The sequence below is a fragment of the Scardinius erythrophthalmus genome, assembly GCF_964197995.2.
Source record: "Scardinius erythrophthalmus genome assembly, chromosome: 23".
NCBI classification, from domain to species: domain Eukaryota; kingdom Metazoa; phylum Chordata; class Actinopteri; order Cypriniformes; family Leuciscidae; genus Scardinius; species Scardinius erythrophthalmus.
The window spans coordinates 4,757,465-4,785,276 of record NC_138243.1 but is presented as its reverse complement, the minus strand read 5'-3'; the positions used below and the strand labels follow the sequence as shown (position 1 = coordinate 4,785,276).

At 37.7% G+C, this 27,812-nt stretch overlaps 1 protein-coding gene across 1 annotated transcript; it reads right to left on the bottom strand.

Annotated features, from left to right (window-relative positions):
* Positions 1-1,450: 1,450 nt before the first annotated feature.
* On the bottom strand, positions 1,451-27,812 carry il6st (interleukin 6 cytokine family signal transduce). The gene is made up of 16 exons (XM_081354978.1): positions 27,627-27,812; positions 22,470-22,547; positions 22,073-22,381; positions 20,992-21,130; positions 20,713-20,879; positions 20,432-20,586; positions 20,008-20,167; positions 18,271-18,347; positions 17,949-18,138; positions 16,405-16,587; positions 11,138-11,275; positions 10,701-10,850; positions 10,472-10,612; positions 10,233-10,329; positions 8,107-8,188; positions 1,451-3,056 (listed from the first exon to the last, which is right to left on the bottom strand). The coding sequence occupies exons 2-16, from the start codon at positions 22,522-22,524 to the stop codon at positions 2,502-2,504; spliced, it is 2,598 nt and encodes an 865-aa protein (XP_081211104.1). The 5' UTR covers positions 22,525-22,547; positions 27,627-27,812; the 3' UTR covers positions 1,451-2,501.

The window sequence follows — 27,812 nt, the reverse complement described above, 5'->3', positions numbered from 1 at the left end:
CTTATAAAATGTGTTCAATGTGCTGCCCATTGTGTTGGACTGTCAATGCAACCCTGTTCTCCCACTCTTCACACACTGATAGCAACACCGCATGAGAAATGCCAGCACAGGCATCCAGTATCCGTAGTTTCAGGTGCTGCACATCTCGTATCTTCACACCATAGACAATTGCCTTCAGATGACCCCAAAGATAAAAGTCTAAGGGGGTCAGATCGGGAGACCTTGGGGGCCATTCAGTGTGTGAAGAGTGGGAGAACAGGGTTGCATTGACAATCCAACACAATGGGCAGCACATTGAACACATTTTATAAGTGGTCAGAAACTTGTAAATAACTCATGAACGAATAAAGTTACGTTGAAACCAAGCACACCATTGTTTTTCTTGTGACATTACCAATAAGTTTGATGTGTCACATGGCCCTCTTCCTATTGAAAAAACAAAAGTTGTATCCAAGATGGCCGACTTCTAAATGGCCACCATGGTCACCACCCATCTTGAGGAGTTTGCCCCATCACATATACTAATGTGCCACAAACAGGACTTTAATATCACCAACCATTCCCATGTTATTACGGTGTATCCATATAAATGGCCCACCCTGTACTTTAAGTATAACTTTAGCCGTACTTCAACATTTTATTCTAGCTTCATGCATTCTTTTTGATCAACACTTGAATGTGGGTAAGTTTCATAAAAAAGCAACATTTTAAAGAAAACGCTGAGAACAGTGAAAACACAGATAGCTGGAAAATTGGCGAGTAAATTCCTATGCACACTACCAGTGGACTAACCTAAACAGAAATTCAGATACTCAGAATTAGGAACATATCTGTTTCCTTTATAAATCAATATTTGCCAACAATGTAAGTTTATAAGGCAGAATGTAAACCTATGTGGAAAAAAAAATGTAATAGGCTACTCAATCAAAAGAGTAAACACAACTACAAGCCAAGTATACTTAGAATACTTAATCTTTTGATCGAGATATACTTAAAAGTATAATTGAGTACAAGTAAAGGCCAAATATACTTGTACTTTTTTGTCAGTACAAGTCAAGTGTACTTAAGCGCAATTTAAAATATATTTCTGAATATTACATAGAGTATATTTCTTAGAAGAACATAAAAAGTAGACTGAAAGTATACTTTCTTATTTTTTAGTTTAAAAGAAGTATATTAATAGCACACTTGAATACATTTCTTTTTCATAAGGGTATCCATGCAATAAATAAATGCAATAAATGCAAGTCCTTGAATGAGCGATGTTTACGCGGGTTGAATTGATGCAGATCAGTGATCATAAGTGACAGGGCAGAGACAGATTGAAACAATCTGTATTGTAAAAAGCGCTATATAAATAAATGTGACTTGACTTCATGGGCCAATCAGGTTTCAGCTGGATCCACCAGTGATATACAGTATAATATATGTAGAAAATCACATACTACTCTTGCCTGAACTTTTGTAACTTTAATAAGATTTGGTGTATATTCAAATCATGCATATTCGTTTTACAATGGTTCAATTTCTCATTGCTTACAATACAACATAGTTTCTCAAAACGTTGTTGTACTAAGTAAAAAACCTAGAACCTTGCCAAATTACAGGCAAAGTTACCTACAATACTGAAGTGGGACTCACCAATCAAGAGAAGCTGTTGTTACAATGGAAATGCATCCAAGCAATATCCATAGATTGAAGGTGTAAGCAAAGCCTGAGATGGAAGTAAAGGTGTCTAAAGATGGTAGATAGAAGTGATTGTTTGGTGCCATCAGTGAACCATAATACTACAAAACATTTGAATAAAGTCATTATTTAACCTAGTATCAGTCATACAAGTGATGCAATGATATAAACACATAAATCACACAGAGATACATGGATACATTTGATAAGGCATACAATGAAATATTTGCATTTCATAACTGACATTTCAATGTAGTGTTAGTTTTATCCAGGAGAAAATTATCACGAGGAACTTGGAAGCAAGGTTAACTCAAGCTAGGGTTGACATTCTGTAGCATGTTATTGAAAACACGAATATTTGCAATACCACAATCCATAATACATGTCAGTAACATAATTCACCATGGCACAAAGTGTTCATTTTTTTTCTGAACAACACTGTGTCTATATTGTGAGCAAGGAAAATTACAATCGCAACTTGAACTTTAGTAAGCTGCCAGCAACAGTAAAATCAAAAGCAAATCCATTGGTATAAAAACAGACTTTTTCTTAAACTAATTTAAGGCAATGCTACAACTAGTGCATGTGGCTCAAAACAACAGCAACATTTCATTTCAGTTAAACAAGGAAGCAACAAATAGCAACAAACGTTAGTCCACAGAAGGCACATGGCAGTGTGATGTCTTGAAGTGCAGACAGCTTCACTGGGGAGCGGTCTAGTGTTTCCATACATGTCTGGCGTAAGCTTGCAATCCCATTACAATGTGAAAGTTCATCAACAAATCCCATCCAAATTAAAGTTCATGAGTTTAGCTTTACTGAGGTCGATAGCCGCTCTGCTGCGGCATGTAACTCACACCAGAGGCAGGCGGATCCTCCACGATGGGAGACACCTCTTCCTCCTGCACTGGACAGAAAATAAGAGAGCCTCCATTGGGCTCGTCGCAGTCCTGAGTGAGGACGCCAGCCTCAAGTTCTCTACCTCGTCTGAAGTAAGAGTTCCTGGAGTGGCCGCCACTCTCGTTGAGAAGGTCCGGATGTTCCTCGCAGTCCAGAAGCGGCTGGGTGGACTCGGAGCGTGCGAACACAGGAGGCGGATGGTTGGGCGTTTGGCCCTTGTACCCGCTGGCCACCACTGAGGAGTACTGCACGGTGCTGGCCGTGGTCTGGCCCGAGTCGCTCTCGTCGCTGTCCGACACGCTGTGGCGGGGCGACGACATGCAGGACGAGCCTCCGATGCCACTGCTGTGCTCCTCAGAGAGATACTTGTCCTTCTTCAGAGGCAGCACAGTTTTGTCTTCCTCACACAAAGACTTTCCATCAAACACGTCCACTTCCACCACGCTAACGTCTTCTTTGGGCATATCGGCCTGTTGAGAAGTTTACAAGGCATTCGTTTGTTTACCAGGTAGTGCTGGGAATCAAAAATCTATTGCAATTTTGGAATCGAATACTTGCAGTCAGGAATTGGATACTTGTTATAAAACTAAAATTTCGATTCCTCTTATCGATTCCTTTGTGAGCATTTCAATATGACTTTAAACAATTCAAGCACGCGCACATCCAAAGCACGCTCACAGAAAAAGTGATTTTAAACATAACTTTTAAAATTTTAAACAGACATGAACAGACATTTTCTGTACTGTGCACACATCAAAAGTGATTTTAATGTGATTTTAAATCATTCAAACACAAGACAACTCGTGCACTGCTTTATGTGCTGCACACATCCAAAATGTGCGCACAGAAAAAGTGATTTCAATGTGATTTTAAACCATTCAAGCGCGAGACGACTTGCGCGCTGTCTTCAGTGCTGTAGGCATATGTAACAAAAGACAAACAGAAAATTCACTCGTTCTTGACTGAATTACTTTTGTAACTATATTTGTAATGTATATTTTATTTAAAAAGTGCAGTGTTATTTTACATTTGATTACAGTTTCTGTAACCTGAAAATATTAAAACACTGTTTATTTCAATGGTATCTTTGTTCAGTTGTATCTATTTGTTGCTATTGCTATTTTTGTTCTTTTTTAATTACTTTGTTCTTTTTTAATTACTGAGTGTTTACTTGTCTTATTCTAGTTGTTTTTTCTATGGTATTTTAAAACCACTGGCAAACGTTCCTTGTGTAAGTGTTCTTTGGTCTGTTGATTTTTGTTCATGATATTCTACATTTTTATTTTAATTTACCTAATTGGAATCGAAATTAGGAATCAACAAGAATCGGAATCGATAAGCAGAATCGAAATTGGAATCAGAATCGTTAAAATTTAAACGATTCCCAACCCTAGTACCAGACTACTAAAGTATGTCCCCACACAACATAAATGCAGTTTTGAGCAGTATGCCATTATTTGTGTTACAATATACATGGTTTACAGACAACCTTTATATAAGGGTGAATCTCACAAAACATGAACATGGCCAGGTCATAATTAACCACAAAGTCAAAAGAGTAAAAAAAATGTATTTCCATTATTTAAAAAAACATATGTAACATATACCTGTTCAAATGGTTGTACTCTGCCTTTATACTGGTATAAATGAAAATAATTTACTAATAAAGTACTTGGCATGAGAAACAAGTTTTCAGGCTCTCTCACACGCCACCCAACTAAATCTCATGCCAAATAACGAGACAAAGCAAAATAAATATGCTCACAGGACTTTCCCACAAGCACCAGACAGTCAGAGAAAATTAAGAAACTGCTGTGAGATGGATGTTTGTGCCCCCAAACCAGGGCAGATACTGATCTATTTTTCCCAGACCACTAAGTAGGGTGAGAAATTCTTAATGAATTTAGTTGAATACAAGCACTGTCAGTAAAATCACTTACAGTATTGAAAACGCATTTGTATTGCAACAGAGAAATATGCACACCAATTTCCACTAAAATAGGAATGCATTTTCATGTATCATAAAATTTACCTAATAAAAAGAAGAGTAACTGTAATGGGATCTTAAAAATGTAGTGGCTTGTCATTTATTTTTCCCGTAAATGTAGGCACTGTTTTTAGAGGAGCGAATGTATTCCTATGCTAAAGGTGGCATGTTTATATTATCTATAATTTAGTGATTTAAAACTTAATTTCCAAGCTTTGCAGCTGTGACAAACGTTTGAAAATCAATTCTTATTGCATTTATTGCCTTAAAGAAATAGTTTATAAATTACTATAAAATCGTTTACTCACTCTCATGTTGTTCCAAAATCATCAGCCTTTTTTGATCTTTGAAAGCAAATTAAGATATTTTTTTATGAAACCTGATCAATTTATGTCCCTCCACTCAAAGTCCATGCAGCCAAAATGTTGCTGCTTTAAAAAGATCATAAAGGCATGATAAAATAATCCTTATGAACAGAGAGGCTCTTTAAATCTCCTGAAGAGAGGATTGCTTTATATGATGAACAACTTTAAACTTCTATTCCCTTATAAATATTGACCAGCAGACACACACAGAGCTCATCAAACATGCTTGTTTGATCCAGGAACCAGTGAGGTTTGTTCTCACACGTCAAGCAAGTTTGAATTTCCATTTAACATGTTTGGTGAGCTCTATATGTGTGTTCTGGTCAGTGTTTATACATGTTTATATGTCTACATTACTTTTATAATGTATTTTTGAAGCATCAGAGTTTTGGGTAAATTGACTTTCAATAGAGGGACAGAAATCTTCAATTTAAAACATCTTCATTTATGTTTTGAAGATGATGGGTTTGAAAGGGTTTGGAATTACAAGAGGGTGAGTAAATGATGAAAATTTGTAATTTAACATTTAACTAACTCTTTAAATTGCATGAGATGAGCTCATTTCAGACTCCACACAACAGCAGTAGTTAATCATAAAAAACTGCACAGTCAGCTCTGTGGTTAGATCACGGGGTTCGTAGATTGATCTAGCAGAGGAGTTTGAGATGGGCTCTGCCCTTTCTCAGCTCTCACCCATTGGACCCAGCCCTTTCATCCGGGAACCGGAATGCTCTGTGGTTTCTTCTGCCCCGAGGGAAGGCCCCGTGCTGACGTATCCAGCTCTAAGGAGGTGGATGTGCTCAGCATCGAGGCAGGGAAGACCAGAGACTCGCCACCTCCCTCTCCGGCCTATGAGGAGCTAGTGGAGGTTGTTACTCATGCCGTTGCCCAATTAAATATAAGTTAGCTGGGCACCAAGGTGTCAAGGTCTTGGAGCGAACCGTTTTATGCTATTTTTTTTCCAGCCCTCAAGTGTCTAACTAATAGTCAATTATGGGGCTTAATGAACACATTTATGGTTGGAAGAGATGCTTGTGATCTACCTCTCTGAGGAACAATCGTCCATGAAGGCCCCGACATTACACACCAAGCTGTGTAGAACAACTTCGGATTTGGTGGGTAAAGCTTATATGGCAGTGGATCAGGCTGGTGCATGTCTGCATACAATGTCAATATTACATTGGGTAGATGGGGCCATAGATGGGGGCTAACACAATGCTAAATCATAAATCAGATGTATGTACAATAACACTACGATGTCCAGCAATTGATTTAAATAGTACACTGGGTTTAATTTGTCGTTCAATGAGGTCTAATATATGTTGTTAGTGGTGAGAAGTTTCATGTGAATAAATACATAGATCCGACTACATCAAGCGTGTATTTAAATGGTCCAGTGGCAGAACTTTTGCCAAGCGTGTCAGAGGTTCTGGGTTCTAATCCGCACTCGTATAGGTTTTGTTTTTTTTTCTCATCAAAACCGATTATGTTTATCAGTGGTTGTATATCAGGCAGGGACACGTTTGTGTGCATTTTTTTTTTGTAATATTTCACCGGAACGAATAGAGAGTCACCACAAGTGATGTGGAAGAAGCCTTGGTTCTTGTTTAAGGGGCCTGTGTTGGGGGTGCCTTGTCGTCGCAGAACACTTATGGCAGACGCTTTCCTCACAGGCTGGGGCGCGATTCTAGATGGACACTCAACTCTGGGTCGGTGGAGAGGCCGGATTTCTAACACTGAGGTACTTCCTCCCAGACCTCAGAGGCACATGGTTGCTTATCCGGACAGAAAAAGACATCAGTAGTATCATACATAAATCATCAGGGGGCTCTGTGGTCGTGCATTTTTAGCAGACCGGCACACCAAATCCTCCTGTGGCCCAGGGCAAGTTGCTCTCGGTGAGGGCAATCTACATCCCATGGCACCTAAATCAGGGAGCAGACATTCTGTCAAGACAGGAATGGAGACTCCACCCCAAGACAGTGGAGTTGATTTGGGAGAGGTCCGGATAAGCGGAAGTGAATCTGTTTGGTTTGGTTTTCTCTAATGCACTTTGGTTTTCCAAATGCATCCAGCTCCACTGGGGTTTGATGCCATGGTGCAGACATGGACGAGGCTGCATCTGTACGCATTTCCCACAATCGCTCTGCTATCGGTAATTCTAGAGAGAGCTCGCATTACAGGGTTTGTCTGCTGTTATTAGTATGGTTCTCTTACCTAATGTCTTTCCTCAACAGCTCCCCTTGGGAGATTCCTGTCAGGAGAGATCTCCTTTCCCCGGCAGGGGGCACAATCTTTCCCCCTCCCCCGGAGTTTTGGAAACTGTGGGTTTGGCACCTGAGGGGGACCAACTCGTGAACTCTGGTCTCTCGACTGAGGTTGTTGAGACCATCTTAAACTCAAGAGCTCCCTCTATGAGGAACCTTTAGACCTTTAAGTGGAGAGTCTTCACTTCACGGTGCAGAGAATGCCGGTTGGACCCAGTCAACTGCCCGGTCGGTTCAGTGTCAGAGATCCGTCAGGATTGTTTTTCTCTTGGGCCATCCCCTTCCACTCTGAAGGTGTATGTGGCTTATGAGGCACATGGCCGGCCTTCGTCTCAGTTAGGAGTATGGCGGCCTCCAAGACTTTGTTATCAGGGGTTTCCTTTCAAGAAGTGTGTGATGCAGCGAGCTGGGCCTCTCCCCACACATTTAAAAAAATGTATAGCTTGGACTTGGACTCCACACCGGGCTCTGATGTCCTAAGCTTGTGCTCACCATGATTCATACTAGGACAGGCATTTTTCAGTATGCCGCATGATTTCAATTTTATTTACATTTACACAGTATTTTTAACTTGGAGCCCAAGCATGAACATTTCTGAGTGAGAATTTGGTAAGGAGCAAAGTCTTTTGAGTCGTAGCATCAATGACAAACATAATAAATTACACATATAATACACATTAATGCCTAAAGGGGTTTAATGAAGTACAACTTCCGGACACATTACCCAAAAATGTGAGGGTTTAAACTGATGGCATAACTGACATGTCAATTTCATAATGAAACTAAAACTTTATGGTCTTAAAAGGTTTCATTTTCCATATTACAATATTTCTTTTCAGGACATGTTTTTGTGAGATTTACCCATAAGTTATTTTGATACTTTATACAGTAGCTCACTGACCTTTACAGGGAAATCAGGTGACCAGTGGGCAATAGAGCTGTCAGACGGGTCTGGGACCTGTGGCCACAACAGCTGCTTAATCCTGAACAGAGGAGAAAGAAAATAATTCAACACCACACAGCACCATTTACTTCTATTATAAGTTCGGCTAGGTGATATATCCAGAATTCATGATATATTTAGAACGATTCATGGCGATAAACAATATCATAAATGCCATCATGATATTTTTTATTTGCCGCTTTTTTAAGTTACCCAAAGAGCATATTATTAGACTAGTTTTACAATCCTTCTATGCGGGATTGTGGGATTTTTTAGGGTAAATAATATAACATAACATAGTCTGCAGGACACTTGCACTAAAATATACCTCGATGGCATAACTCTAAAGTCTCATTCAAGCTATCCAAATATGCACATATAAAAATTGGCGCATTGTGATCCGTTACAAAACACATACAGTCGCAATCAATCATGTATGGCATCATTAACATCAAACCTGGTGCAAACCTGACATGATTCGACTTGCCTTATTTAAATATATACAAGAATGAGAATTACGAGCTGTGCCAGAGAAGATTACAGTATAAGTGAATAACAACTTCAATTTCAGTTTCCCCACATAAGTCACATGACTCAAAGAAGGTTTGGAATATATAAAATGAATCAAATGTACTAGCTTTATGGGTCTGTGCACCTTTGGATAATTTGTTTTCTCTGGGTTTTTTTTTTTTCGTCAAAACTTTTTTCTTCATTTATCACTTATTCGACCCTTCTCATGAACATAAAGTAATCTCATGTGGGTTTGTTCATATTTTTATTTTCGTTTTCATCATACTTTGTTTTAATTCACCAAATGGAAACTAAAATGAATAAACAGCTTGAATATTTGAACTCTACATGGGCGGGAATGAAACGCCCCTTTCTGCTGATTGGTCAACATCAAACTGTGCCAACAGAATAATAGTCCTACGGTCCACTGCAAGTTGTACAGATTATTAAAGCATTTATTGCAACTACATTTCATCTTTCTCATTAAACAACCAGACTAACTAATGGCTTGGCACAAACTGTACCGGGGCAGAGCCTAGACAGGGCTTTCTTCTGTCTAGACATAAATTCACCTACGTGCCGTGAAATATTAATTTATCTCATAAATATTAATTTACTTCCTATCTCCACACACAACTACTCCCAGCCTACATATTTGGCACACTGCCTGTTTATTTAGCTGACCAACTATAAAAGTTAGTGTTTGTGAGGCAAAGCTTGCACGGCAGTGGATCGGGCAGTAAAACCAAAAAACATGGTTAATATAGTTAAACTATGGTAACCACAAATGAACCATGGTTTTGCTACACTAACTAAAATTAACCCCAAAAAAACAAACGAGATCAGTTTTTTATGTTCATGAGAAGGGTCAAATATGTGATAAATGAACGGTTTCATCATTTTCCCGTTTTGAAGACAAAAACGAGAAAACAAATTATCCAAAGGTACACGGACGTTTATGGTGCTTTTTGGTGCCTTTTGTCTTTTTTGAATGCCTAACAGCACTTGGTCATAATTTACTTTCATTATATAGAAAAAAAGATTTTTGGAACTCAACAGATGAACAACACCATGAACTGCCGTTGTAGTGAATAAAAGCTGCATAAAGATATTTGTTAAATGCATCAAAACAACATAAGAGTCAGTAATGACATCATAAGTAATGATGGGAGTAAGTAACAACATAATTTACCTTTAATAAAGAAATGTTTAAATTGTATATTATTTAAACTGCATGTATTGTTATACTGTGTAATATAAATAAAAATGCTAAAATATTTTCATAATTTTCTCTTGTTTTCATTAAGTGAAAATTTAAAATGTGTGAATTTCTTTTCTTTCTTTTTTTCTTTTTTTACAGTATTTACTTCTTGAATTTATTATATTAAATATACTTCTGAATTGTGTACAGTGTGTACAAAGTTTACAAAGACTGTTAAGGCAGTTAGGCACTTTTAAGCAATCTTGTATTCGCATTTCCAGAGCAAGGGTTCTCCGAACTAAACTGAAGTGACGAGTTAAAGTTGAAGTCTTGCTTTGCGTTTCATTTTGAGTGGTGAAAAGTAGTGACTCACACTTCTCTTTTCCGAAGGCAGAGCATTATGATAAAGACGGTCAGGAACAGGAAGCTGAGGCAAACCACAACTACAATCACCTCCACCTCTCCATCACCTACAGCCAAGAAACAAATGCACATCAAAGCATCAACGCATGTCACATACTTTTGTAGCTTAAGCTTGTTTAAAATCACAATAAAATCTGGCATCATTAAGAATTTAATAAGAAATGTATAAAATGAGGCTAAAATACATACCATACTTCGATGTTTTGAAATTAAAGTCTGATCCATTTTTGGAGCCTGCTACTGTTGATGCCATGACGTGAACCACATAATCCATTTCACTGGCCAGATCAGTCAGTACATATGAGCGGACATTAGGACCCACCGTCACAGCTGCCAAAAACATTTGATAAAGATCTGCTTGTGAAATCATCATACTCATTTCATCACGCATTAAAAAACCATCATGTGTTGAACATACATTGCCAGTGCTCAGTGTTCCCGGCCCTATAGAATAATGTGTAGTTGGTGATGAATCCACACCGATTGACCAGAGGTATTTCCTCCCATGCCAGCTCAGCAGCATTTTTCTTGGATTTTGGAACTTTGAGAATAGGGCCCTTTTCTGGAGCTATAAAATTAAACACCACACCACAAAGCTGTTACAAGAGTGTACTTCAGTAACTTGTCCTTTATGAGAAAACGTAGGGCTGGGCGATATATCGCATGACATTGTTATGCGCATCTCGTCAGTGAAGCCGGTTCCTTGATTAGTAGTAAATCGCCATCACTTGCTTTCAAATGGAGCGGCATTTACTACACAGAGCCGTAGTTCACTGACAAGCTGAGCCATGTCACATTAATTATCACGAACGATAACAATGTGATATATGAGATCATCACATCTGAGATACAAACCTTCTTGTTTAATGTAGGCTGCATCGGTCACTGCTCTTCCTGCTTGGATGCGCTTTACTGGTCTTCCTGCTTGGGTGTGAAAGCGCTGCTGGTAAATTGGATACACTGATATGTTGTACCGCTTCAGTTCTTCAAAACCTTTGGAAAGGGGAAAAGACTTTGGTCACCTTTAAATGCCAGCTACATTGCTCTCAAACACTGAAACTGCAACTATATGTGTGTGTGCATTGTGATAGATATATATATATAGTTGGCACTACTATAATATTTCTATATAAAAATAATATTACATTTTTTTGGGCATTGAGACAAGAACAGAGTCAAAACCAAAATTTGAAGTGCTTCTTCCGCAAAACTTCAGCTTAAACGGTGCTGTGAAAAATAGTTTGCCCTGACTGATTTTCTTATTGTTGAATATCTTTCATGTATTTGAGAAATTTGTAGAGCTGCACAATTAATTGTTAAAAGATCGCGATTTTGATTCAGATCTCATTCCTAAACAACAAGGATTCGGCTGTGTCTATCAAACCTTTGACAAAATCACAGCGAACATTCAGATCTGCGCTTTAAACCGGAGAGAGCAGTTGTCATGTATAGGTATGAACAGCTTCACAAACAGTCTTTTCAACCACACAGTATCATTATTTCTGTGTAACAAATATTCAAATGATCACAGAATAATAATGATAATGATTGTATCAATAATGACTGTATCAATTACATCAATGTGTTAAAAATGCATTTGTCATTCAATCATTCATTCAAACTGATTTTTTAAAATATTTCAGATTAATTAAACATTTTAAATAGACTACAGCAATTAACATTCTGTCAAAACCTCTAATAAATCATATGTTATTTTGTTTAGTTGTCTGTTCAGAATCGTGGGAAAATCGTGATTCAGTTTGAAGCAAAAAAAAAAAAAACGTGATTCTCAATTTATCCAAAACCGTGCAGCTCTAGAAGTTTTCATAACACCCCGAAACTCAGTGTGAAACAGTGACTTCCCCTTGCTTGCTACCACCAACACTGCTGTAACAGCAATAACTGCAAGCAAACCCGCCACAGACACAAGATGCACGAAACAGGTCTAATAAGTACAAAGCAAATTTACAATGTTTACTGGCAATATTTTATCTCACAACTTCTACACACAATATTTGCATTTTAAGGACTGAATTAATGTTGTTTAAATAAAAGGAACAAACTGAAAAAAGTAATATGTACAGCTTAAAGGTGCCATTGCAAGGATTATTTTATTATTTTAGAATGTTTCCTGGGGTGCCCTTATAATGTTAGTATGTTTTTTAGATCAAAATTTGTTATAATTTAGAAATAAAAGGCATTTTTCCTAGCCTGATTTTAGCCTCTAATTTGAACGCTCTGTTTGAAGGGGCGTGTCTGCTGTGAGACTTAGGGGTGGGCGATATGGCAAAAATATCATATCACGATTTTTTTCAGGAAAATCACGATTAACGATTTTATCACGATTCTTTTTATGTTGGTTTTACTATTTTGTGACTTAGCATTACAGGCAATCTAATGTCCATATTCTAAAAACAAAACCTTAGGTAACAAAATAAAAAATAAATTAAAAAAATGGCAGACAGGGGCAAAGATAAAAATATTTGTCATTATTTTCTTTGTTATTAAATATTAAGATCACAGATACACATTACACATACACAACTTAATATACAAATTAAATAGGCTAAACAGTGCTTTATATTTTCAGCTACAGTAGGTGTATTTAACAGTAGCATTGAAGAAAGTAATTAAATGAACAAATATGAAAATAAAACAAAACAGACTTCACTGTATAAATTAAACATTGATACTTATTAAAGCTACTATTAAAGTTATCAGTCAAGAGCATTGAGTGATTTTCTCTTTGCATTTTGTTGTTTTATTAACATTAAAGGGATAGTTCTCCTAAAAATTCAAATTATCATAATTTACTCTCTCAAGTTGATTTAAACTCGAATAAGTTTCTTTCTTCTGTTGAAAATAAAAGTTATTTGGAAGAATGTGGGTAACCAAACAGTTGATATACCCCAGTGTGATTACCATAGTATAGCCTATGTTTCTCCTTTGGAAGTCAATGGGGACCAGCTACTGTTTGGATAGCCACATTCTTCAAAATATTAATATTAGAAAAACATTAGAAAATATTAGAAGGAAATGAATACAGGTCTGGAACAACATTAGTGCGTAAATGATGAGATAATTATTTTATTTTTTTTATTACTATCCCTTTAAGGACAAGCGGCAGCGTGTTTACTATTGCTACTGTCTCTTTAAGAGTTGCGCGCGACGCGTCTAATATAGCAGATTTTCTCTCAATTTTCTCAAGTTTGTTTTCACTTTAGACATAAACGACTTTATGTAAACCTTGTGTGTATTTGACAGTATAAGCACAATAAGACTCGAAAGATAACTTAGTCCAGTATCCTGGCGCTGGTAGACAGGCTTTTAGTGCATGTGAGCTTCACATGTACGCGCTGAGGAACACACATGTTAGAGCAGCGCATGAGCGCGCAAATTAAATGTTTAACCGACAAGGCATTTAAGCACATGCAAATTATAAACTTGAACTGCAGTGTCCCGTTCCGCTGCGTTAACATTTGATGTGAATATACGTCGCGTTGTTCAGTATGTTGGGACAGAGGCGCCAGATATAGGCTAATGCACGATTCTACGATATTTCTTCAAAAGCAGATCGTGGAGACATTTTAATCGCCCACGATCAAAAATCGTCATATCGCACACCCCTAGTGAGACTTCAGTGTAAACACCCACTGCTGTGATTGGCTGCTGTGAGACTTCAGTGTAAACGCCCACTGCTGTGATTGGCTGCTGTGAGACTTCAATGTAAACGCCCACTGCTGTGATTGGCTGCTGTGAGACTTCAGTGTAAACGCCCACTGCTGTGATTGGCTGCTGTGAGACTTCAGTGTAAACGCCCACTGCTGTGATTGGCTGCTGTGAGACTTCAGTGTAAACGCCCACTGCTGTGATTGGCTGCTGTGAGACTTCAGTGTAAACGCCCACTGCTGTGATTGGCTGCTGTGAGACTTCAGTGTAAACGCCCACTGCTGTGATTGGCTGCTGTGAGACTTCAGTGTAAACGCCCACTGCTGTGATTGGCTGCCGTGAGACTTCAGTGTAAGCCTGTTGATCACGTGAATGAAGATCGTATCATTGCAACGCAGTTTCTGCACTCTCACTAATGACTTCACCAATGCAAACATGATGTACGTACAGTAAGAACTTCGTTGTGCAGTGTAACAGCGTCATTGATTTCATTACAAGTTTTGGCAAGTGTCCAGATAAACTCACGCTGTGTGATTGACAGCTTTGGCGACTGGAAAGGGATTGTTCTTTGATCGCTTTCTGTATATTAATCACAGTTTAAGTAAGATTATTTTCATCCTACTAAGAGAAACGACCTGAAGTTGATCGTTTAGTCACTGGCTTGATTTACTAATGCATAAACAGTATTGAACGACTTTGAGAGAAAGATTATCTGTCTGAACTTGAACAATTACACATCAGACATTCACATAACCCACTGGTTCTTCAGAGGCTCGGATGAAGGAACTATAAAAATACCTTTGTGTTCATTTGTACATCCAAACACTGAGCAGCTGCCATGCTTCGCTCGTTTGCAAGCCATGATGTCTCTCGAAGAAAAATTATTCAGCTGCGCAGTTCCGCCTGGCCTTGAACATGGGCTGGCATATGCAAATTTTTGATGCCGTACATATTAATGATCCCGACTGTTGCGTCACAGTCGGTGTTATGTGGAGATTCGCCTATTTTTCAGGGGTGTTTTTCAAAAACGAGATTTAAATAAGAAGGAGAAAACAATGGTGTTTGAGACTCACTGTATGTCATGTACATGTACATGTACTGAACTCTTGTTATTTAAAGGTTGTCTAAACGATCCCGGGAGACGTTTCTTCTTGTTGACATTCGAATTATTGTCAAACAAAACGGAGGCTGGCTAGACCCTCCCTCCTTCCTCATCCCGTCTCCTCCCTCCTCCCCTCCCTTCCGGCATAAAGGAAAGTCAAAATAGTCACTACAAAGTTAAGTTTTACTGATACTTCATTCAATGTGTAATGTCGCCAAGTTAGATAAATGCTTTTATATATTGCAGAACAGAATGCAGAAAAAGAGAAAAATTATCTTAAAATCGTTTTGCCACCTGAGGTTATAAATAGCTCCCATACAAGGACGCAATGATAGCAAGATAACGTTTAGCTTCGCGTTTCCCAGTGAGCATAAACAACGGCGGCGTTGTAAACCAATTTAGTCAAAGTTGTCAATAGCCTATAAATGAACATTCAAATTCACGACAAACCGTGGGTGAAAACAACCCTTAACTTACACAAATTGTCGCCCTACTGTGAATTTGCTTGATCATTTACAATAGAGATTGATCGCTGCTAGAAACATACATGTTGTATTCACCAAAGTTAACGCTGACTGCATAAATCTAGCTAATTACATCCTTGTGTTGGTTTGGCGAACATGAACGTCAGTTTAGAAAGAAAAGTGGATTTACCTGTTCTGCAAAAACAGAGCAACTGAATGTCGGATAGTAGCTGCTAGCTAATCCCTTCTGCCGGCGGAGGTCTCGCCACATTTCAAAGGTTTTTCCGATGTAAATTCGGGACTTCGCGCGTTCCTTATCCTTGTCCCTTTTGCAAGTTGTTCTGTTCATCGGAACGTCGTCTATTTGGTCGTGTGTCGGCCATAATTCAAACTTCCCTCTTCATCTCTCTCCTCCACACACCCACCTCATGTGCACGCGCACTAACCCCGCAAACGCGCAAACCCCACCCTTCAACACTTCTTGCCAGTGATTGGCTGGAACACTGTTTGTTATGTTTCGGGGTGCGGGTGAGCCCAGTTTGTTTTTGTTGCCGTTTGTGGAGCCTGTGGTGTCTACAGAGACCGCGTTTTTTTACAGTGTGTTCAGGGGACAGGCAGCTAGCGGATAGTGAGATGTTTGCTGTATGTGACAAAAAATGTTTTGGCCTGACATCGCTTAGACAACCTTTAACTATGCCAAGATAAATTCAATTTCAAATTCTAGGGCACCTTTAAGTCAACATATTTAGCATTTTTATTCACCTTTTATTTTATTCATTCAGCTGTACCACCGACAATCAGTGGATTCTAATGTAACTAAATAAGCACAGATTCCATGAAGGCCAGCTTATAAGCCAGTCGAGCTTTAGAAAATATAGTGCAGGTACCGGTTAGTGTGGTGGTGTTGACGTTGCGAGGAACTCTCTGCCAGTGTGGCTGAGGCTTTTCCTCATGCAGATTCACCCACTCCACCAGGAATTCAGAGAGATGAGCGTTGCCAGGATGAGTCCACTCCACCTGCAGCTCTTCATGACGCACTGACCAGCTCACACTCCCCACGCCAGGAAGCTCTGATGAACCACAAACACATCACACGTTACACCTTTCATATGCCCTATTCTCTTATCTAACCATCTACAATAAAGCACTATCGGATGGACAGACAGACAGACAGACAGAACAATAGATAGACAGATACATATCAAATCATGTATGTATATATATATATGCTCTTACATTTAACCATTCTATTGTCCTATAATCGTATATATTGGTTAAAATTTTGTGTCCCTTTTCCAAATTAATTTCATATTTTATTGTATATCTTAGAGCTAGAATTTTAATTCATGTATATCACATACACATGGCCATTATGATATCAATATGGCTGACTTTTCACATCCATCACAACAAATTAATTTATTACCATTTACATTACACTATCTTTACAAATGAAATGTTTTCTGTTTTCAGTTAAAACGGTGTCATGTTAGCGGCCCCTAAGTTAATGACTAATGATCTTTGCAATAGAAGTGAATCAATCAAAATCTAACTTTAGCTGCACAATAACTTTATTTTAGAGCTGCTGTAAACCCAAAAAAAGTCTTTAACTTTAAAGGGGTGGTAATGCCACTTTTTACAAGATGTAAATTAAGTCTCTGTTGTCCCCAGAGTGTGTATGTGAAGTTTTAGCTCATCATTTTTTACAGCATGTTTAAATTGTCCCTTTTTGATGGTGAGCAAAAACGCATTGTTTTGTGTGTGTACCTTTAAAAGCAAATGAGCTGCTGCTCCCGACACAGGGGGCGGGGCTTCAAGAGCTTATGTGTGTGTGTGCGGGAACTGTTGTAAGATGTCTACAGAGTGATATGCTATTGCATTTGTGTTATGCACTGTATTGCATGTGAAAAGACGGATGCGACAGCTTGAGCAGACTCACAAATGTGCTTGACTAAAACTCTTCCTCTCTCAACACTGCTTGCATGTTCCCGGGGGCGGGGTTTATGTAAATTTTAGGGTTAGTGATGTCACTAACCCGGGAGGAATGTGGTGTAGTCTCTACCAGCCGTTTGCTGTAGTCTTTAAAAACAATTTCTTTAAAAGCAAATCTCTCCCTTTGCTTTTAACTTTGAGCGTTGTAACTTTGCAGATGTTGTTTATGCTCAAACAGCAACATTACACACTAACTAAAGTTAGAAAAGTGAAATCATGATCAACCACCCTTTTAATTTCTTATTATCACTGTAAAGCTGCTTAGAAACAATCTATATTGATAAAAGCGCTATATAAATGAAAGTGACTTGACTATCTGGTGAAGTCCTACAGGCGTTCTGAAGGCAACAGAAGGGTCAGTGTTACATGCATAATGAAATTAAAAAAGTAATAAATTGTTTAAAATAACTAATGAAAAATTCTGAAGTCTTTAATATACCTTGATCTGATCTTGGAATGAATAAAGTTGCATTAGGAGACGCTCCAACTGAATTGGTTGCAGTTATTTCAATGGTTGCCTCTTTTCCTGGTGGCAACTGCATCTGATGCATCTGATTATGTGCTATTTCAAGCTTCCCGTTGATATACAGGTCATATTTAATTATTACTCCATTAGCTTTCACGGGAGGCTGTTATAGGAGACAATATTAAAATGTTTAATATTAAACTTGTCAACAGAAATTGAATATTACACATATAGAGATTTCCATGCTGTACAAACACTGTAAGATATTTTATCGTGAAAAAAAAAAGGAATTTACCTTCCATAGTAATTTGACATTTCTATTATCACGAGTGGGCTCGATGATTCTCCACAGATCTGGTGCAGTTGCTGGCTCTGAGGAAATAAGATGGTTTAAAAATGTACTTATAAGTATTAATGCAGGTTCAATAATATTTTTGAATGTTGGGAAGTAATTAAGCAGTGATTCTGCTAAATTAAATATGCATTTTAGTAGCTTGACAGCAATTCAGCTGCTTTTTTACATCACTTTTTTAATGTCATGTTGCTTGTGCATGCTTTACTGTTTGCACACACTTTACTGTCAAGCAAGTCCAGAGAATAATCAAACTCACTCTCTTATTAATTGCATTGGAAAGTCAGATTCAAGTGGTTAGTCTCACATTGCACCTGTAATGTTCTCCAATTCATTAGTGAGTCAAGTAAAATGGTACGTTCAGATTCATTCTCCGTGTATTACTGTATTTAAAACCGCTGAGAGCGACGTTTAGATGAACGTAAATATGTGCTGCGTGCTTTCCTCTCAATAACAAAATAAATACAACAAAAATGACAACGGTGAGAAAACAGCAGTTCAGAAAGCATCTGATCTTAGCGATCCATGACCTCTGCTATTAACCGGCATCATGTCGACAGATGAGTTCATTAAAATTACACTGTTCTGATAGTTTTAGATCCGGCTTTTTATGAGACTATAGTTTGAATTAATCCCTTTTCTTTGCATGACACATTGAAATTACAATACAAAATGGCTCTTTCAACATTACCCTCAAATCAAGCAAAGCGTTAGTTCAGACAGGCCACGTAGGCATAGGCTGCCATCAGCTGACGCGGTCAGCTGTCAAATTGCTCCAACCACTACCGTTCTCCTATTAGACCGGAAGGATATATATACGCGGCACTTCCGCCTGGGAAACATGCTTAAACTACTCGCAACCCCCCCACCCTCACCACTATAAGTATCAAGAATATTTCTGTGCACCTTTTGGCTGTTGTCTTCTTTGTTTCAGATTATCAAGGCTTCCAAGTTCTAGAGCCACAGACATCATCGTGAGAGACACACCCTTCCTCATAGCAAGTTACAGCATAGACGTCCCGGACTTCACTGCTACGTCTACATGTTTAACCACAGCTTAAAGACATTACTAAACTGTCTTAATCATCTGTGTATTGCTCAAGCTGATGGTTCCATAGGGGGGTTAATGCTAAAGCTACGTATGTCATTAATTATGGAGCAAGAACCCCCATAAGGAACCATACCGCCAAAGATAAATTGTGTTCAATAAACTAAAGTAAACTTGCCAAAGTGGTCTCGTCTGAACATTGTATAAGCATTCGTTTCATGTGTCACTGAACGGAAGATAAACATCACATTTTCTGGATTCTCCCGGAAAAAACTTCCAGAGTCCTTCACATAAAAATCAGCCCACAGGCTTTCATAGACAACCTAGGAAGTCGGGGAAGGTAGTCTAAACATGCATGAAAGCTAAGATAAGCTACTTATTATTCCTTACAAGCCGTTCATAAATTGGCAATAAAAGCGCTATTTGAAAATCGCATGAAAATTCGTAACTTTAACTACTTTACAAATCTACAGCTTCAAAGTAGCTTCTCCGCAAAATTGTTCTGAAGACATCCTCAGTGTTTAGGAATATTTATTATATTTTGCAATTCTAGGATCCTTCCATCAACTGTCCGAAATAAAAACAACCCTTTCAGAAAAATTAAATAACTTTGGGAATAATACAGGTCATACTGGCTTCTGCAGTGCGAACTGTAGCATTGGCGCTCCAGTCACTCCAGTAGCTTCCATGCTGATCTTCAATGCATCGCATCTGTACCACGTATTCAGTGTAAGGCTTCAGCGACTGCAGTCTAAATGACTCCGTGTGTGCTCGGGTGTAATCCTCAGGCACCTGAAAGAGGGATTCAATTCATAAATAAAACAATGTGACTTTTTTTGATGTGAGGACAACATGGAATGTAAGATTAACATAATTCAAGCTTGTACTCCATTGTTTGAAATAAGAAACAAACCGCTTTGGTAGGTAAATAAAATGTTTGATCGGTCAAAACTAAAGATCACATCAAATTTTTCACTAACAATCACTATTCACATAAAAAAATCATAATTTGTCCTGACCATTTTAAAATCTGAATTGCTTTTGGCTTTCTCGTACCTCGGTCCAAACATCTGAGTCTACTTGGCAGTATCTGATGACATAAGAGAGTTGCATAGTTGACTTTTCAATGGGATGTTTCCAAGTAACCATGAGAGATGTGGAGAAGTTAGCTTCAGCAAGAAGTTGGACATCCAATGGTGGATTGGGTTTCTCTACAAAACAAATGCAAAAACAAATAAAAACCAAAAAATAATTAAAAAGTGAAGAAGATAGCTGAAGTTACGCATCCATATAGAGTGTATAATAACTCTTTCGTAATGCAAAAGCCCATATCTTACCAAACTTCGAAGCAAGGCATTGAAGTTCATCTGACCGTACTGACCCCAACCCGTTCTTCACTTCAACCCACACAGTCACAATCATGTAAAACGGAAAAGTGCTCAGGTTGACGATGCAACTTCCTGCAAGACGCTGTTTACAGCTGCTGGAAAACTCTGAATCACCACTATAAAAAGAAAATGAATAGGAAGTAAGTGATACTCTAGTCTTTCATCTTGAATTAAAGGTGTAACAACTGATGCAGTGTTATTAGATACAACAGCTACTCTTACACATACGTTTCAACATGAAGAGTGTAAGTGGTGTCGAGCAGCGGATCCCGCGATCCTGGATCCCAGGAACAATTTAAGTGAGGGGAAATAGTATCGCCCTCCTGCACAGCAATGCACGTCAGATTCTCTGGTTTCAACGGAGGGTCTGGAGGTCATAAACAGAAAAACATTGAACGTAAACAGAATACCTGTACATAAATGAATAAAATACATAATGAAGTAAAAGTCAATAATACATTAGCTTTTAAATAATGAAAAAAAACATTTCTGGCATTTCCCACAACAGAAGGGCTGCTTTTCTCCTACATTTTTATAAACAAATTAATAAAAGCTTCTTAAGGGGCAGTTCACTGAAAACTGAAAATTGTCAATATTAACCAAATGTTCTAAAGCCACACACTAGCTTTCTGTGTGAAATAATGATTCCGTTATTTGCTGAAAACATTATTGAAATCTCATTTAATTCAAATAGGGTTTTTTGAAGGTTGTCGGGCCAGGTGTGACATCAACGATCATGGTCTTTGAAGAAAAAAATACTTTATTTGAAATTGAACTTGAGCGCTACTGAAATCTCAAATCTAAGGCAGGGAAAGCTTATAATGACTGAAATGTCTTTTCCGGACACAAATGTCTGGATACTTGGATACTTTGCAATATTTTTCCTCTCTGTTCCATGGAAGAAACAAAGTCAGATTTTAATTTTTGGTGGAACTATCCTACGGAGCCCCTAAAGGGACAAGGTGATGGAAAAACATATGAGACAGGAGGACAAATTATGCCATTGCTTTTGAGGTTCTCTCGCAAATGTTTTTCGTTCCCTGAGAAACACTGCGTTCGCTCGCAAAACTTTTGTGTTCCTCCAAAAAACTCAAAAGTTTCTAAGGGGAAAGCAAAACATTTAAGAGAGAATGCAAAAGCATTGACATAAAAGTTTTCCTCCCATCTCATCTTTCTTTCCTTCACCATGTCCCTTAGGGGACTATCCCTACAATACGTACAACACTAAAACACAACTGGAGTGTGGAAGAATTCCAGCCTTTTAATTAGAAAGTAACACATGATGTGATTGCAGCAAGAAGACACTCACATCCTGGAAGGAGTGAGACTCCATAGACACACGGTGGTATGTATGACAAGGACTTCCTGGTGGCTTTGCACTTCAACCAGCCTTTCATGTTACTGTTGGCGTTAACAGTAACACTGACGGCCGTTTCATTTATTTTATGATAATGCTGCTTTGCAATGCTGCTGTTATCTTCCAAAAACCATTCAATGTCATCTGAGGTGTAATCAGATCCCTCCCGCAGGTGACATGTCGCGGTGAAGTTTTTTCCCACCTCAACAGGAATACTACTGTTGGAGTCTGGAAGAATTTTTACACAGGTTGTATTGGTTCCTGTGTGGACAAAACACTAAATTGAGTATCACTAAAGAACAATTAAGAAACTGTTAATTGGGAGTAAATAACTTGTGACATGGCTTACCTATTGTACAGTGCAAAAACATCAAGAGTAAGAAGAAATGATGTGAAGCGTCCATTGTCACATCAAAACTGGATATATCTGAAAAAATAAAATATGGACATCAAAAGATATAGATATAGTGATAACAGATAGTGGTAATTCCCACTCAGAACATTTCATATCCCTGTAATGTATGTTTTCAGATTAAACTACATGATTTCACTGCTGTGGGTCGAGAGGATCGCTCCCATTTGCTGCAATCAAAAACGTCTACAATTGAAAACTGCCAAATTTTTAAATAACGCTCCACTGTCCAGAAAATAAAATAAAAATTTACCTGTCACTGGACCACCAATTTTTCAATGAAGTAAAGTTTTTTTTTTTAAATGACATATTTAAGCGTTTTTCTTCATGCCTTAAAATATCTTGAATGTAACTCAACACCCTTGCCTCATTTAATATGCGTGGTTCTATGAATATGCAAATGAGCCCCACCTCCACTCACTCACTCACTCAAAGACCCACTGGTTGACGATCACACGTTGATCTGATTGGTTACAAGGTAGTTTGTGACGACAGAAACACCAGCGATTTCAAAGCGTGTTTTTGAGATAATTGTTATTAGTTCATTTGTGTAATTTGTTTGATTTAAAGTAATCAACATGATATGAAAATTTTAAAACAAGGTTAAACAAAAATCTAAAATTAAACTAAAGGCCTCATTATACTTCTGCGTCAAACTCATGCCGTAGCTACGTCGTAGGCTGTGTGTAGTGCGCGTGCCCTTCGGCGTACCCTGACGTGCACCTCTCCAAAAATGTAACAACGCGTCAACTCTATGTGGACGCAAGCGCTGTGATTGGTCTGCTAGAACCCCTCCCTCGGGTTTCACACGCTCCCTCTGCAAGTGTAATTGTGCGTCAACGCGGACAACGACGCAGAAGTATAAATGCAAACCAACGCGTTGCCTATAACGTAGAGGCTCCGCCGTAGGTCCGACGCATAAGTATAAATCAGCCTTAAGACGTGCAGCACACGCATGAAAGCTAACTAATCTCTCACTGAGCAACGGCTAACTTGAGCTCCTTATTTCCCTCCTGATAGACATCCTGTTCATTTTCATACCATTATTCAAATAATAGAGTTATAATAATGAGGGAAGTTATAGTTCCTTTAATACTTCCTTAAATTCCAACACAAGCATTTTTAGTTTTTCCACAATAAAGAAAAGATAAATTCCTCTGAAAATCTATTTTACAAAATGGTAAAATCATCTGAAATTTTGGATAATTTGGACATTTTTTCTTTATGCCTACCAAAAATATCAAAATTTATTTTAATTTAGAAATTAAAAGCAATATTATCATAGAAGACGTGTATTCAAAACATTGCATGAACAGCATTGTTAATGTATTTTTGGATAAATTAATAGATCTGGACAAAAAACATTTATGCATTTTGCACACACACTCACACACACATTGGGATTTTGTGTTTTATGAGGACTCTCCTTAGAAATAATGATTTTACGAACTTTACATTCTATACCATAACTCTAAACCAATAGAAAACATTCTGCGATTTTACATTTACAAAAAAACATAATTTAGTACGATTTATTAGCTCATGGCGACCAAAATGTTATTCTTCAACACAGTCTTACATATGACAACCATATTTAATAACAAGTACAACTCATTTATGGAGGCCCAAACCTGCAGAAATAAAAAATAAGTAAATATATAGAGAAAATAATAAATGTAATAATAGGACAATCAATAAAGGAATAAATGACTTGACTAAACAAATATAAATCATTTTTAATAAAATGTCATCTTTGAATTTATTTCTTCTAATAAAGAACACTTTTTTTCCTATTTGAATATATGGAATATATTACCATATATTCTTTTCTGTATTTATTTTTAAATGTATTTTTGTTTTATTAACTTTCATATATTTATTCTTTCATTTATGTATTCATGCGTTCATTTATGTGTATATATTTATTTATTCCTACATGTATTTATTTAGTTATTTATTTACTTTTCCGTGTGCAACACGTAAATGAGGGAGGCGGTCCATGTGTAGCTCCAGTGCATCATTGGTTGAGAGCTCACGTACCGAATAGAAGCCTCAGTGATAGAGATCAGAGGGTTTTTTTTTATGATTCAAAAACGGTTGTCCACAAACAGAAGCACGAAGCTGCATCGTCATCAAGCCCAGAACTGCAGGATTCAATTTTATTTATTTATTTTCATTCAACTTTTTTATTTTATTTTGAACTTATTTCACCCACAAACCAGAGAATACACCAACACAGCCACTACAAAAACTGAACATCCAAAGATGTTAAACTAAATAAATCAATAATTAAAATAACAATATATAAAACAAAAGAACCAAAATGACAGCAAGACAATTTCGAGATCCTGAAAGCTTGGATTAAATTTTATTTAAAAAATGTTTTTATTATATTTGTTTTATCAAGTATTTTATTCCATTGTTTATTTTCTTTTTATTACATTTCTTTATCTATATATTTATTTATATTTTTAATTTCTGCAGGTTTGGTTCTCAAACCTACATACAATTGTTGCCTTACATACAGTATTTGAATCAGTTATTTAATTCAAAATAATCCACATCAAACCCCTTTTCTGTTTTTTCTTATTTTTCTTCAATTTCGGTCCTCCTGTCTCTGTGTGTTCTAGACAGGCGAAAACACACTATCATTTTTTAAACTATTGTTTCAAAATTGTTGTCACAGAATGTAGTTTTGAGAGTTTTTCAGAAGAAAATATAGTTGTTTAAAGGTGCCATGTGTAAGAATTGAGGTAAAAATATCCAAAAAATGAGCTACTCGCATCAAAAGAATGAGAAGAAATAAGGGCGATGATGTCATTAAAAAAATGTCAAGTTATAGTGCTGCAGAGATATCAACCTGAATTAGCATTAGCATTACTAGCCACGGCCCGACAGGTGTCATGATACCAGTTTCGGCCATGGGAGGCGGTATGCGGGCAACATAACCACCAGCCAAACTGCAGTACGCGAATAACTCGCACAGCTTGTGGGCGTACTTGAACCTGATGTCAATCGTGTGGAAAGTAGCCCACTACTACATTTCAGTTCAGGGAAGAGAGCGTAGTAAAATTGACAGAATCTGAGAGCTGAGTTTTTTCATATCATAACTAACCTGCTCTGTCTAGTCTGTCGGTCTCCGTGTCCTCTTTGCTTCGCGATTTTTCTGTGCGTGAGAAAATTGATGTGTGGCGTGAGAGCGTGTGAAAAGTGTCAATTGCGTGTGTCTCACGAATATGAACATATTCACTGGTAAAGGTGAAGGGAAGTAGCTTGAAGATGTCATATTTCAACATCACTTGACATCAACCAACGTTCCTCTGGAGTCAAAACGTCCTCTATTAGGAGTTGGCTCGGCTTCGGCTATGGCTCTAGGGTCGTTGTGAAGGTAGGGGCGGAGCATAGAGACTATGCCGTTTCTCCGTTGTTACTCTAGAGTAGACCAACTCACTTTCTGGAGGTATACTGCCCCCATCTGGTATGGAATGTGGAGTATGAATTGATTTTTTGGTTCAAGTATATATATATATTAGAATATATATTAGTTTCACCTTTTAAGTTGAATTACTGAAATAAATGAACTTTCCCACGATATTCAAATTTTTCGGGTTTCACCTGTACATGGGGAACAGGACTGTAAAATAAAGTGCTACTATATGAAGAATTGAAAGGGTTAGTTGTTCACCCAAAAATGAACGAGAATACTTTTTGTGTGCAAAAAAAACTAAAATACTGACTTTATTCAACTATTGATTTTCTTCTGTGTGGGCCTCTGACGTGAGTTCACGAGAGACACGACGCATGCGCGAGAACTGAGAAGATGACGCTCACGATCATTTGATGGGAAAGTGTGAAAGGTAAGCCATCCATTTTGCGGCATTGGTAAGGCACTTTTACGTTTTCTTGTTGGTTTCTCACAATTCCAGGGACATCCAGGGAATGCACACTTTAGAACCATTGTAAACACTACATCGAGACCCATCTGCGTCCTCTCCTCAGTTCTAGTGCATGCGTCGTGTCTCTCATGAACTCAGAGGCCCACACAGAAGAAAATCAATAGTTGGAATAAAGTCTGTATTTTAGTTTTTTCTGTGCACAAAAGTATTCTCGTCGCTTGATAAACTTAAGGTTGAGCCACTGTAGTCACTTGGACTATTTTAACGATGTCTTTACTAACTTTTCTGGGCCGGCAGAATGAAATTACCTCGCAGCCTATGAAGGAGTGAGCCAGCTTTCAGATTTCATCAAAAAGATCTTAATTTGTGTTCTGAAGATAAACAAAAGTCTTACAGGGTTGAAACAACTTGAGGGTGAGTAATTGCTGACAGAATTGACATTTTTGGGCGAACTAACCCTTTAAACACATCATTTACACAGCAAGAGAAAACACTGCTGCTTGAAGCTTGAGAGGACTAGAGAGCAAAATATATAAATTGCTAATACGTGCACTTTGTAAAGAACTATTATTTTTTAAACTGTGTCTGGTTGTTATATAGGCAATATACAATGTACATACGATATTTTGTTAGGCTATATAAATATACAAATATTGCAAACAGATTATCGTCATTATTTTTTACCAATAAATTATAATATAACCTAATGCTGAGATTCCATAAGTAATAAAGTTATCTGTTATAGTATTTTCTATTGCAGATCGTACTGTTTTGCTACTTGATTTAATCCATAAATAATAATCCAATACATAATCCAACCATTTTTAAACCACAGACCACAATGTTGGCCTCCTTAAACCAACACACGATTATAATAATATAGTATGTATGGTTTTTATTCCAATTATATTACATTACACTTATTTCAGAGGCAAGGAAACCAGCAATATGTCTGTACATGTACAAGCTCCAGAAAATAATTCATATAGTAAGTATATTTTATTTAATGAGCTAGAATTAACAAACACAAAAGGTTTATCTTTACTTAATATAACTGAAATATCACAGTAACACGATCCTGTCAACTAACGTACACGGACGTTGAAAATAAAACTTAACACACTAAACGAGACTAGGATCATAAATGAGAGAATAATAATAATAAAACCAAATTGGAGACATTGTAATGGTTTCCTACCTTTAGAGGTGTTCACATTATATGGTTTACTGTGAATTTAATTCTTCGAAGTCATCGCGGAGGATTAAGTCAACATGTCTGTTCTGCCCGTCCTGTGTCAGTTATTTCCGGTTTTCATCGGAACAGAGGATTACTTCATCCGGAAAGACCTGCAGGCACGCTCGCGTTCACTGGGGACTTTACTGT

What these genes read in the sequence shown, in the direction of transcription:
- il6st (XM_081354978.1), bottom strand. Translation starts at nt 22,524, where the DNA reads ATGGACGCTTCACATCATTTCTTCTTACTCTTGATGTTTTTGCACTGT. An exon ending in AGTCTCACTCCTTCCAGGAT is followed by an intron (nt 21,131 to 22,072) that starts GTGAGTGTCTTC and finishes TATGACCTCCAG; the next exon opens with ACCCTCCGTTGAAACCAGAG. An exon ending in CATTCCAAGATCAGATCAAG is followed by an intron (nt 16,588 to 17,948) that starts GTATATTAAAGA and finishes GTGGTTCATCAG; the next exon opens with AGCTTCCTGGCGTGGGGAGT.